Genomic DNA, 14,162 nt, shown 5'->3' on the forward strand with positions numbered 1-14,162 from the left:
ATTTTTAAATTGATATCCTAGGGAAATGAAGTCTTAGTTCTAAACAGTGTTACAAGTGGTAGTTTAAATCTTAGATGAGGCTATAAAAACTTGTGTAACCTATAATATAGCCAATATAATTTTGGCTAAAAAAATACTTATAAGTACTTACGGGCTTATTTGGAAACATAAGTAGCAATTATAGCATTATTTTTGCAGGAAAATGCAATTTATGGTATGTGCCACAGTGAAAATGGAATACTTGGCTCTTAGAAGTTCCTTTGCCTCTTTGTGTGAAGTATTAGAGCAGTGGAAAGATAAAGGATCTGCTGCTGCAAGCCATATTTCAGAACTTCAGAATTATCTCTTCTTACAGAGGAAATGGAGGACCAAGTTACTCCCTTCTCCTGCAAAGATAGCTGCAACCCCAGCTTCCTGTAACAAGTAAACATTTGTCATTTTGGAGAGTAGGTGTCTTTATAGGCATGAATGGAAATATTGAGAAATGTCTTGTCTATTTAAAACTAATGTTTTTGGGGCGCCTTTGTGGCTCAGTCATTTGGGCGGCCGACTACAGCTCAGGTCATGATCTTGTGGTCTGTGAGTTCGAGCCCTGCATCGGGCTCTGTGCTGACAGCTCAGAGCCTGGAGCCTGCCTCCGATTCTGTGTGTCTCCGTCTCTCTCTGTCCCTTCCCTGCTTGCTCTCTCTCTCTCAAAAATAATAAACATAAAAAAAAAATTAAAACTAATGTTTTGTTTCCAGGGAAATCTTCCTCCAGGATATAAGATCACCCTAATTGATATAGGACTTGTTATTGAATATCTTATGGGAGGAACTTACAGATGCACCTACACTCGGAAACGTTTTCGATTAATTTATAACAGTCTTGGTGGAAATAATCGGGTATGTAATATTTTGGGGGGGTGGTTTATATGTGTACTTTATACACTTTGTAAGTTAAAAATTCATACACTTTAAAAGTTTAAAACTACTAAATATAAGAACAGTGAAGTAACATCGTCTTAAAAATGGTTTTTTCAACTAAGATACATAGAAATATTTTGTAATCAAAATCTAAAATCATTTTTGTATGCATATACACACACATTTATGTATATGTGTGTATATGTATATATTTATACATTTATATGTGTGTGTATATACACATATATGTATATATGTGTGTGTGTGTGTGTGTATATATATATTTGGATTGATTATTGAGTTTTTATAGCATATTAGTATATTTAAGTCTGTAAAAACGAATAAGCTTTCATTTTCAGAGGTCTGGCCGAAATACCTCCAGCAGCACTCCTCAGTTGCGCAAGAGTCATGAATCTTTTGGCAATAGGGCAGATAAAAAGGAAAAAATGAGACACAATCATTTCATTAAAACAGCACAACCCTATCGACCAAAGGTATGTTTGCATAAATACTACCCTTTCTGAATTTTGTTCTTTCTAATTTACTAGTATTTATGAAATAAAAAATTGCTTGTTTTAGTAAGATTCAACTTATGTTTGTAGATACATTTTTGATTATTTTCCCATATACAAAAAGATATTCATTATGAGTTAACAATTCTATTAAGTTTTTGTATTTAGCTGTGATAATAAAAATTTTTAAATATTTTGATAAATGCTAAACTGCCTCCTCTTATTCCACTTTAACTTGATTAACAACATGCAAGACAATGTGTCTTATCCAAACTTGTCTTTCATTAAAATTATGTTTTATCAGATATTGAAATATTTAGGCCCTTTAATTTTGGAAAACTTTATTACAAAGACATTTTTAAATTATTTGTTCATTCAGGAATAGAATTTGTTGATTCGTCACTTACTTATAACACCCAGTGCTCATCCCATCCAGTGTCCTCCTTAATGCCCCTTGCCCCTTTAGCCCTTTCCCCTGCCCAACATCCTGCCAGCAACCCTTAGTTTGTTCTCTCTATTTTAGGAGTCTCTTATGGTTTGTCTCCCTTTCTGTTTTTATCTTATTTTTGCTTCCCTTCCCTTATGTTCATCTGTTTTGTATCTTAAATTCCACCAATGAATGAAATCATATGACATGTCTTTCTATGACTTATTTAGCTTAGCATATTACACTCGTTCCAGCCACAGTATTGCAAATGGCAAGATTTCATTCTTTTTCATCGCTAAGTAGTATTCCATTGAATATATATACACCACGTCTTCTTTATCCATTCATCAGTTGATGGACATTTGGACTTTTTCCATACTTTTGGCTATTCTCAAAAGTGTTGCTGTAAACATTGGGGTGCATGTGCCCCTTTCAGATCAGCATTTTTGTATCCTTTAGATAAATACCTCATTCTGCAATTGCTGGGTGGTAGGATAGTTCTATTTTTAATTTTGTGAGGAACTTCCATACTGTTTTCAAGAGTGGCTGCACCAGTTTGCATTCCCACCAGCAGTGTAAAAGCTTACCCCTTTCTCTGCATCCTCGCCAGTATCTGTTGTTGCCTGAGTTGTTAATTTTAACCATTCTGACAGGTGTGAGGTAATATCTCAGTGTGGTTTTGATTTATATTTCCCTGATGATGAGTGATGTTGAGCATTTTTTTATATATATATATATAAGTTAGCCATCTGGATGTCTTCTTTGGAAAAGTGTCTATTGATGCAAATACCTTTTTTTTTTTTTTTTAGAAATAACATTTTGGTAAAATTTGAGCTATAATAAAATCAAGTATATAAAATTTATACTATTTTGATTTAATTTGTGCAGTTGTATGAAGTTGAACAGTACAAAGGAGATTTTATAAAATTCTGAGATTAACGTCATATGGCCTTATTATAATGAATCTTAGACATTTGTTTTCCCTTGAAGATTGATACAGCTGTGGAAGAAGGAAAGAAAAAAAGAGCCAAAGATGAAATTGTAGACATTGATGATCCAGAAACCAAGCGCTTTCCTTATCCACTTAATGAACTGTTAATTTGGGCTTGCCTTATGAAGAGGCAGGTCATGGCCCGTTTTTTATGGCAGCATGGTGAAGAATCAATGGCTAAAGCATTAGTTGCCTGTAAGATCTATCGTTCAATGGCATATGAAGCAAAGCAGAGTGATCTCGTAGATGATACTTCAGAAGAATTGAAACAGTATTCTAAGTAAGTTAGATTTTATCATTTCATTTAAAAAATACATCAAGATCATATTTAAATGGAGGTTATAGTGTCATGCACTGTGTGGGTATATATGTATATATATATATAATTTTATTGGTACAATTAAAATATATTTGTTATTTTTTTTTAATTCAGAAGGAAACATTGCTGCTTATGCATGTAAAAAGAGGTTTATTATATTGTTTAAATTCAAGAGTTAAATATTTTGGCAAGAAAGAAATCCATAAGTCATCTTATTAATTGCACATACTAGCAATTAATTCGATTAGGAAAAGTTTCATTTGAAGTGGTAAGGAAAGGAAGAAAGTGAGGTTTGAACTGTGTTCTAAGGAAACGAATTCAACTGGAAGGGCATTTCAGAGGTGGAGCTACATATATTGAAGAGTAAAACAGTTCACAGAAGTTTACACTTAGAGGAATAATAGAATATTAAGCTGAAAAGATACTTTGTAGTAAACTTTATGATAGAAAATAGGACTTCCCTCTGCCAAAATGGACTGTCTTTGGAAGAGAGTCAGAGTTGTACTGAAAATAACAAGCAGGGATCTTAGAATTACTTACTGAGTATCTAAGGTTCAGGTGTTTTCATGATTAGGTTAGTCCCTGTTCACATTAGTCTTTCCACTGGCTATCAACCTTTTTCTATGTTTGAAATACTATATAGATACGACTTTTTGAACAGAGCATCTGAACATTGTCAGTTTGGGTTTCCTGTGAAACTGCAGGTTTATTTCCAAGATGAGGAGAAAGTGCTCCAAAGTTACCTTTTCAGACTTGTTCTTTTTTTTTTTTTTTTTTTTTTTAACGTTTTTATTTTTATTTTTGGGACAGAGAGAGACAGAGCATGAACGGGGGAGGGGCAGAGAGAGAGGGAGACACAGAATCGGAAACAGGCTCCAGGCTCCGAGCCATCAGCCCAGAGCCTGACGCGGGGCTCGAACTCTCGGACCGCGAGATCGTGACCTGGCTGAAGTCGGACGCTTAACCGACTGCACCACCCAGGCGCCCCTCAGACTTGTTCTTAATGTGACATATTTTAATATTTTGTGATATCCACGTAGTAGTAGATATCTGAAAACATAGAGCTGTGATTCTAATGCCTTACAGTTCCCTGATTGTGTGTGTGAAAATATTAAAAATGGGAACATGTTACGAAATTATTTAAGAATAATGTTAGAACTGTAGTTTGGTAGTATGAATGTTTTGGTTTTTATCTTTTGATAGTGATTTTGGTCAACTCGCAGTTGAATTATTGGAACAGTCCTTCAGACAAGATGAAACCATGGCTATGAAATTGCTCACTTATGAACTGAAAAACTGGAGTAACTCTACCTGCCTCAAGTTGGCAGTTTCTTCAAGACTTAGACCCTTTGTAGCCCACACCTGTACACAAATGTTGTTATCTGATATGTGGATGGGAAGGCTGAATATGAGGAAAAATTCCTGGTACAAGGTATACTTTAGAAACAATTTGGTATAAAGTGTGTGATTAGATAAAAAGAACAGAGGAATTAGCCCAGATATATAGTAAAATGCCCCGATTTATGAGGGTGGTGGAGGTGGCAGTGTTGGCGTTTTATCTCAAGTGGCATGAAATGGCCTCTTTTTTCCTCCCTATTCTTCACTCTGAATCCTTTTCAAGTGTAACGTATAATGATTATTGCCTCTCTCTGAGCCAGAGGCATGAGAGCAACAAATGGAAGTGTTGGTGTTTATAGCCCTGACTAGGCATGAAAAAAAGTTGCTTCTTTATGAAAAGATAATTTCAAATTCTCAAGTCCAGGATTTGTCTACTAACTTAATAATTTGTTACTTTTAATTTACTTGAAGTATATTGGATGTACCTAGTTTTTATGGTTAAGAATTTGGATAAAATGTTGACTGGTACTTTGGGTTCCTCACAGTGAGAGATACTACTTTAAACTTTCCTTTTCATTATCTTATATCTTAAATAAGGTACAGAAATGTAGAAGGCAGAAATCAGGCAAGTAGTTTCACCATTGTAAGTGGGTAACAAATACTGATCATCTAATAAAAATAATGGTGAAAGATTAACCAATAGAAAACCTGATACACAATTATAATTTCTTTGTGTTTTAGGATTTTGCAATAATACATAAAATTTTACAAATAAACTTGCTTGTTTATAGAGGCACAAGCTGAATAATCATGTTATGACATGGAACACTTGCATTGAGATTTAGGATAAAATTACGCACATAGCAATTTCATAAGGCTTTAATTTTATTTAAACAAAAATGTGTTTTCTGAACAGATTATGAACTTTTTTTTTATTTTTTTATTTTTTATTTTTTTAACTTTTTTTTTTTTAACGTTTATTTATTTTTGAGACAGACAGAGACAGAGCATGAACGGGGAGGGGCAGAGAGAGAGAGGGAGACACAGAATCGGAAGCAGGCTCCAGGCTCTGAGCCATCAGCCCAGAGCCCGATGCAGGGCTCGAACTCACGGACCGTGAGATCGTGACCTGAGCTGAAGTCGGAGGCTTAACCGACTGAGCCACCCAGGTGCCCCTGAACTGTTTTCTTTTTTAAAGGACACATCTATAATAATTTTTCTATAGTAATTATTAAGTCTTTTCTATATCATCATAATCATAATACTGACATGTTTTGTTACTCCTTAAAATAATTCAACCTGGGCCTCTTTAAATATAATATGTAAGTAAAAAATGATGTTTTTGAGGGTTTTTTTCCCCTATGCTAACAGGGGCAAACTGGCTAACTAATAATCAAGATATTTAATAGCTTTTTATTCTTGAAGGTCATTAATTTTAAAATGTAAACTTACGTGCTTCTAAATTTTTAGGTCATATTAAGCATTTTAGTTCCGCCTGCCATATTAATGCTAGAATATAAAACAAAGGCAGAAATGTCTCATATTCCACAATCTCAAGATGCCCATCAAATGACAATGGAAGATAGCGAAAACAACTTTCAGAACATAGCAGAAGAGATTCCCATGGTAAGGAAGAAAAATGTTTTTAAGTAAATATAAATTTTTTGTGAATAAATATATGATAAGTGTTATTTTTATTTTAGGAAGTGTTTAAAGAAGTAAGAATATTGGACAGCAATGAAGGAAAGAATGAAATGGAGATACAAATAAAATCAAAAAAGCTTCCCATTACACGAAAGTTTTATGCCTTTTATCATGCACCAATTGTAAAATTCTGGTTTAATACGGTATGTTGTATGTTTTTAAGCTGTATGAGCATAACAGTTTTAAAGGATAGGCTTTAGGGGACCTTTGGTCTAAAGTCCGTATTAACTTTGACATAACTTAGATTACTGACAAGCCATTTTCCATTTAAAAGAGCACGTTTAACTTAGTTTTATCTCATTTGCCGTCATAAAAAATGACAAACACTAACAAATCTTAGATCAAATTGAAACTAGAAATTTTCTAAGCAAAATGTGATAACCATATGCCTTTGTAAGTGGGTATCAAATACTAGTTGTCCACCAAAAACATTGGCAAAAGTTAACCAGAAGAGACAATGTGTCAGTATGTCAGAAAGACATGTCTTTGTGCTTTAGGATTTTTGCAGAGAATGTGTAGACTTTTTTTTTTTTTCAACTTTTTTTTTGTTTGTTTGTTTGTTTGTTTTTTTTTTATTTTTATTTTTGGGACAGAGAGAGACAGAGCATGAACGGGGGAGGGGCAGAGAGAGAGGGAGACACAGAATCGGAAACAGGCTCCAGGCTCTGAGCCATCAGCCCAGAGCCCGACGCGGGGCTCAAACCCACGAACCGCGAGATCGTGACCTGGCTGAAGTCGGACGCTCAACTGACTGCGCCACCCAGGCGCCCCCAGACTTTTTGAAATGAACCTTTTTGCAGTGTTAATTTGAAGGTCAGAAGTAATCTAGGTCATTCATATCGTTTTATTTATCGGCTTATTTCCTTAATCATACTATAGTACATGTTTTATCATCTGACACATAATTGGCTTTTCTCTTGCTTTCTGGAAGAACAGTTTTTTTCTCCCAGGTAAATATGTCCATGGGGGAGAGGCTCACCTCAAGAAATATATGACATTAGCCCCAACTTTTAACCATGGGTTGAGTGAATGAGTTTTTATTCCCCTTCCCAGAAAAATTCTTAAAAAAAAAATTTTTTTTTAATGTTTATTTATTTTTGAGAGAGACAGAGTACGAGTGGGAGAGGGGCAGAGAGAGGGAGACACAGAATCTGAAGCAGGCTCCAGGCCTTGAGCCCTCAGCACAGAGCCCGACGGAGGGCTCAAACTCACAGACTGCAAGATCATGACCTGAGCTGAAGTTGGATGCTTAATTGACTGAGCCATCCAGGCGCCCCCCAGAAAAATTCTTAAATTGTGTATTTTGTTATTATTTTATTGTTTTTCACTTTCATCACGTTTGCATTCATGTGAGTGACTATTTAAAAATGGATAGCCCTGGTGGCCAAATAGAGATATCTCTTTCTTCTTATTTATTGGAGTTTACTTCCCTACCCTCCCATATCTTTAATCATGAATATGGCTTATTTTAACACTTGGAGAGGCAGGGAGAGTGATGTGAGGATTCTTGAATACAATTGTTTAAGGGTCAGCTGAGTCTTGGGTCTCCTCTGAAATGAAATGACTCTTCAGATGTTGTTATACATAGATCTTATCACTTTACCTCAATCTTTTCTGTTAAGAGTATCACAAGTGGGATGATCCCTTACCTAGGGAAGATGCTTTTTTTTGTTCTTAATTTGTTTATTTTGAGAGAGCGAGAAAGAGAGAGTGACATGCTAGCAGGGAAGGGCAGAGAGAGGGAGAGAGAGAATCCCAAGTAGGCCTATGCCATCAGGTCAGTGCAGAGCCCAATGTAGGACTCAATCCCATGAACTATGAGATCATGACCTGAGCCAAAATCAAGAGTGGGATGCTTAACCAACTGAGCCACCCCTGTGCCCCAGGAAAATGGTTTTCATATCTGTTTTCATTTCTTGGGATTCAAATCCACAGTGACTGGGAGTTAGGAAAATACCAGTTGTATTTCTGGGAATGCTGTTTGGTTGGGGGAAGAAGGAAGCAGGTAGTATTTGTTTCTTGATGATGATAGTGATGAATTTCTATAATATATTTAATATATAGGTATAAGTTAAATGGAATTATATGAACTATGCTGAGAACATAAATCTTGTATAATTTCTCCTGTATGAAGTACTGAAAAGTCATCAAAGTTCTAGAACAACACAGTTATACTCTGGGAACCATTTGTATTTTGATTGATAAAAGCAGTGTATACACTGAAGAGTTACTTCTAAAACTTTAATGATTGAAGCTGGGAAATAGTTCACAGGGGTTCATTTAGTCTCTTTCTGTGTGTTTGAAAATTTTTATAGTAAAACATTTTACTTCATAACACTATTTATATTTTGTATTTTTTTAAATTAGCTGGCATATTTAGGATTTCTGATGCTTTATACATTTGTGGTTCTTGTACAAATGGAACGATTACCTTCAGTTCAAGAATGGATTGTTATTGCTTATATTTTTACCTATGCTATCGAGAAAGTCCGTGAGGTATGTCTTTAGTTTTTCCTACCAGTAACTTACTATATGTGTGGAAGGTGTTTTGTTTGTTTTTTGGTATGGGTAGGGGTATGTGTATGTGTATGTGTTATCATTTCAGTAGGTGATGACATTATAGAACATGTTTATTTTTACTGTTCTAAAAATTGTGGCGTAAGAATAGAAATCAGTGGGGGTGCCTGGCTGGCTCAGTTGATTAAGTGTCTGACTCTTTTTTTTTTTTTTTTTTTTTTTTTTTTGAGACAGAGAGAGACAGAGCATGAACGGGGGAGGGTCAGAGAGAGAGGGAGACACAGAGTCTGAAACAGGCTGCAGGCTCTGAGCAGTCAGCACAGAGCCCGACTCGGGGCTCGAACTCACGGACCGCGAGATCATGACCTGAGCCGAAGTCGGCCGCTTAACTGACTGAGCCACCCAGGCACCCCAAGTGTCTGACTCTTGATCTGAGGATCATGAGTTCATGTTTTATATATTTATGGAATCTGTTGTTTTACAAACATGTTTGAAAAAATTAAATTGTTAAATGAAAAATGTAAGTTGCAAAGAATTTTTTAAGTGCACATTCATAAAATAGTTCTGTAAGGATTCTTTACATTATAATAACAGTGGTTGCCTCTAGTCAGAAGGGAAGTTAATTGGCTGAGGAACCAAGAGTGGATGGGAGACTTTTCAATACTTACTTTTTTTAATGTTTATTTACTTTTGAGAAGAGAGAGAGAGAGCAAGCACAAGCCAGGAAGGAACATAGAGAGGGAGGGCACTCAGAATCTGAAGCAGGCTCCGTGCTGACAGCAGAGAGCCCGATGTGGGGCTCAAACTCGTGAACCATGAGATCATGACCTGAGCCAAAGTCAGACACCTAACCGACTGAGCCACCCAGGCGCCCCTTCAGTACTTATTTTTATATACACTATAATTTTAAAGCTGGAAATATATTACCATTCCCCATCCAAAAAAATTTTTTTTTAATTTTTATATTTAAGGGAAGAGATAAGTACAGGTACTTAAACCACTGAGTTGTTTACTTTCTGCAAATAAGACACCTTTGGAAGATTCTACTAGGATATTCTTTTGTTGTTTCGATGAAAAATAAAACAACTTTCAGAAGTATCTCACTTTCTAGAGAACTGTGTTCTAATTTGAGATTTTCAAATTATTAGTAAGATGACCTTGATTGAATAGGTCATTTATTTGTGGGTATATATACATACTTATATGGGTTTATATATACACACACATATATGTATGTGGAATGAGGACAAGTAGTATCTGTCTCTCATATCTTACTGAATTGTTTTAGTGGTCAAATACATCATCAGATGCCAAGATAATCAAACATATTTTCCCAAATGCCATGTGAGAAATACTGTATAATTTCACTTATATATGAGATCCAACAACAAAAAAAAAACCAAACAAGCAAACACAAAAACAGACCTGTAAATACAGAGAACAAAGTGATGGTGGAGGAGGAGGAGAGGAGAGATTGGCAAAACGAGTGAAGGGGAGTAGGAGGTACTGATTTGTAGTTATGGAATGAGTAAGTCATGGGGCTGAAATGTACAGCATAGTTGGAATATAGTCATTGTTACTGTAACAGCATTGTGTGGTGACAGATGGTAGCTACACTTGTGAACATAGCATAAGGTATAGAGTTGTTGAATCACTATGTTGTATACATAAAGCTAATGTAACATGTGTTAACTGTACTTCAATTAAAAAAATACTTTGAAATATTAAAAGATATAAAATTCTACTGTGATATTATAATTGAATGCTGGTATATGTTTTAATAGAAAGAAACTGATTTCTTAAACAGCTTAATTAGATTTTTTTTTCTTTTTTATCCTTAGATCTTTATGTCTGAAGCTGGGAAAATAAGCCAGAAGATTAAAGTGTGGTTTAGTGATTACTTCAATATCAGTGATACAATTGCTATAATTTCTTTCTTCATTGGATTTGGACTAAGATTTGGAGCAAAATGGAACTTTGAGAATGCATATGATAATCATGTTTTTGTTGCTGGAAGATTAATTTACTGTCTTAACATAATATTTTGGTATGTGCGTTTGCTAGACTTTCTAGCTGTAAATCAACAGGCAGGACCTTATGTAATGATGATTGGGAAAATGGTAAGTTGAGAGGCATCTAATAATATTCATGGGTTTATTGATATGTTTTCTTAAAATCATAAAAACCTGTTACTAACATAGTTTTGCTTGAATTAGAGAATGTTATTTCATTTTTATTTGCTTCATACTTCAAATCAGCCATTCCTCCAGATATTAACTTTTGAAGAAAATATGTGATGGGATAAGATTATGAAAACCATATTTTTTTGTTTTATCTTAAAATGTTTTAGTTTTTAAATGCTACTTTCTAGAAGCATTTGAGATGAGAATGAAAAATACAAGTTTATTAGCTACTTGTTGAAGTTCTTTTCGTCTTTACTACTACTACTACTACCCTAAACCAGTCCATCATCTGGCACCTGCAGTAATGTAGTAAAATCTGTTTACTCATAACCACTGTGGCCTATCTTTATATTATAGCTAGAGTAATTTCAAAATGCATATCTGAATATATCATACCCGCTTTGTAAAAAATCTAAAGCTTTTTCATTACCCCTAGAGATCATTATACTTAATGAAATCCTTAAACCCTGCCCAGTATGACTTCTTGCTTTTCTTTTTTTACTTTTAATTTTGAGTTAATTATAGATTCACATGCAGTTTTTTTTTTTAATTTTTTTTTTTTCAACATTTATTCATTTCTGCGACAGAGAGAGACAGAGCATGAACGGGGGAGGGGCAGAGAGAGAGGGAGACACAGAATCGGAAACAGGCTCCAGGCTCTGAGCCATCAGCCCAGAGCCTGACGCGGGGCTCGAACTCCCAGACCGCGAGATCGTGACCTGGCTGAAGTCGGACGCCCAACCGACTGCGCCACCCAGGCGCCCCTATTCACATGCAGTTTTAAGAAATGTTGGAGATCTTATGTACTTTTTACCTTGTTTCTTCCAATAGAAACATCTTCCTTGCTTTCTTAGTCTCATGTCTTTTTTTTTTTTAATATATGAAATTTATTGTCAGATTGGTTTCCATACAACACCCAGTGCTCATCCCAAAAGATGCCCTCTTCAATACCCATCACAGAGATCTAAGTCTCATCTCTTAACCAGTTTTTGACCTCTTAACTATGCTGTAGTCATACAGGCTTTTCTCTAATTTTTTTAACATAGTCCCTATCATGGTACCATAGCTTATGTTCTTCTTTCTGCCAGAAATGACTACCCTTATCTACACTGACATCCTTAGCTTTTTTGACTAAGTTAGGTTTATCCTACAGATCACATCTCCAACATGATTTTTTTAGGGGAGTTTTTTTTATCTTTTTCTGCTAGATCAGGTTTATTTGCTGTATAATTTTATGGGGCCCATGTTCCTCTTCTACAGAATATTTATATCTGTCTAACTATATTTTATTTTATTAAAAAAAATTTTTTTCACATTTATTATTGAGAGACAGAGACAGCATGAGCATGGGAAAGGCAGAGAGAGGGGAGATACAGAATTGTTAATTTATTGCAAATATATGCAAATGTCATAATAATTATTTAGGTTGATTTATTGTAGTAGATTAAAGTACAGATTTATTGTAAATGTAGTCTCTTAATCTGTGTGGGTCTTCCCCCTGTAGATTATTATTTGTGGATGAATACTATGTTGTTGGAGTAAGACAGTATTCACTTTTTTAGATGTAAATACTGAGCACTTGTACACTTAGAAAAGTGGATAGAAATTAACTCTTAGAATTCTTGAATAATGATTTCACTTAATTCTTAGAATTCTTGAGTAATGATACCAAAATTCACATTGTGATTTAACAGTAAATTTTTTTTTATTGATTTATTAGGTGATAGTTCAATTAGGCTCTTTTTCAACTTTGTTGAAATTAAAGAATTGCAGACTACCTGATTTGTAAAAGGATTTTTTAACCATTTATTAGTTTCATTTATTTTTTCAACACCCATGCTGATAATTCAGTTTATTGTTTTACTTAGCTCCTAGGAGGTTTCACAGTGTAGGATAAGGCACCATGGTGTGGAGTTCAAGATGGGTGAGAACAAATACCTTTTTGTGTATGAAGTGGGCAAAGAACAAATATCAAAGGGAGGTAGAAGAGCGAGTCTGAACCTCCAGTATAACAATACAACAATTTTAAGAAAGAGCACATGTGGAAATTGATTCCCTGAATCTGCCCATGTGTCTATACCTCTTTAAATCTTCATGGACTCAAGATAAGCAGACTCCAGTTGGAACCAGGGATATGGTTCATTGTATAGAAAATGATCTGAACCTGTCTAGCTTCACAAATCAATTTTTACATAATCTCCTTGACATTAAGGTTTATGTAGTGATGAGATTTTTCCTGAATGCTAATACTAGAAATAAAAAGAAATACAAAAGATTCTAGTTGTCTATTACAACGTTAAAAACTATTTTAACATGAATAATTGTCATTGTTTTTAAATTCCCATATATTTTAACGTTGTTCATTTTTTAACAGGTAGCCAATATGTTCTACATTGTAGTGATTATGGCTCTTGTATTACTTAGTTTTGGTGTTCCCAGAAAAGCAATACTTTATCCTCGTGAAGCACCTTCTTGGACTCTTGCTAAAGATATAGTTTTTCATCCATACTGGATGATTTTTGGTGAAGTTTACGCATATGAAATTGATGGTAAGGGTTTATGTTTACAAATTCATCTTTTGGTTATTTATGTTTTAAAGTTAGATTGCATTACAGTAATATTAAATATTTTCACAAGTCAAAATATTACTAACCTAAGCCCTCTCAAAATACATTAGTTTAGCCCAGGGGGAGGAAAAGAACTACAAAAATTAATTGGAAAAAAGTATTTTTAGAACTTTTTCAGCCATAAATGGAAATCTGGCCTAACCTGGCTTACAAAATAAGGACATATATTAGCTCATGTGACATAGAATTCAGAGGTAGTGGTCTTTGGAGTTTGTTAATTCATAGCTGTTAACATTTGTTCTTTATTATCCCACTGCTCTGTAATCGCAATGTCTGATTCATACAGGTTTCCTTTATGATTGGAAGACTGTCACTAGTAGAGGAAAGAGAGTGTTTTCTTTGGTTCTCTTAAGGGTAAAATGTCCCTTTCCCAGAAGCCCCCTATTGAACCTGTTCTTTCAAACTCATTAGCTCACATTGGCTTCATCCTGCTTATCTCCAAAACAGTTGGGGTGAGGGTAATAGGATTAGAACTAATCCAAATATGGTAGTGGATAAACTCTTGAATTACAAAATTCAACTGCACAGGTAATAAACTTTTTAAAATTGTTTTAGCTCATGAGGCTAGATAGCTTGTGAACATGGGTGATGCTGCCAGCTTTCAGGGATGTTCTACAGACCTCTACATTTGCATTATAG

The 14,162-nt window shown here is 34.8% G+C and overlaps 1 protein-coding gene across 1 annotated transcript in view; it reads left to right on the forward strand.

Moving 5' to 3' along the window:
* Positions 1-14,162, forward strand: part of TRPM7 (transient receptor potential cation channel subfamily M member 7) — a 122,919-nt gene that overhangs the window by 71,455 nt on the left and 37,302 nt on the right. Inside the window, exons 14-22 of the mRNA XM_043555435.1 lie at positions 744-884; positions 1,265-1,399; positions 2,835-3,115; positions 4,358-4,586; positions 5,963-6,118; positions 6,196-6,339; positions 8,564-8,692; positions 10,555-10,833; positions 13,271-13,445. Of these exons, the coding sequence (XP_043411370.1) occupies positions 744-884; positions 1,265-1,399; positions 2,835-3,115; positions 4,358-4,586; positions 5,963-6,118; positions 6,196-6,339; positions 8,564-8,692; positions 10,555-10,833; positions 13,271-13,445 (1,669 nt within the window). The remainder of the gene's footprint in view (positions 1-743; positions 885-1,264; positions 1,400-2,834; positions 3,116-4,357; positions 4,587-5,962; positions 6,119-6,195; positions 6,340-8,563; positions 8,693-10,554; positions 10,834-13,270; positions 13,446-14,162) is intronic.

The sequence above is a fragment of the Prionailurus bengalensis genome, chromosome B3, assembly GCF_016509475.1.
Source record: "Prionailurus bengalensis isolate Pbe53 chromosome B3, Fcat_Pben_1.1_paternal_pri, whole genome shotgun sequence".
In the NCBI taxonomy this organism is placed as follows: Eukaryota; Metazoa; Chordata; class Mammalia; order Carnivora; family Felidae; genus Prionailurus; species Prionailurus bengalensis.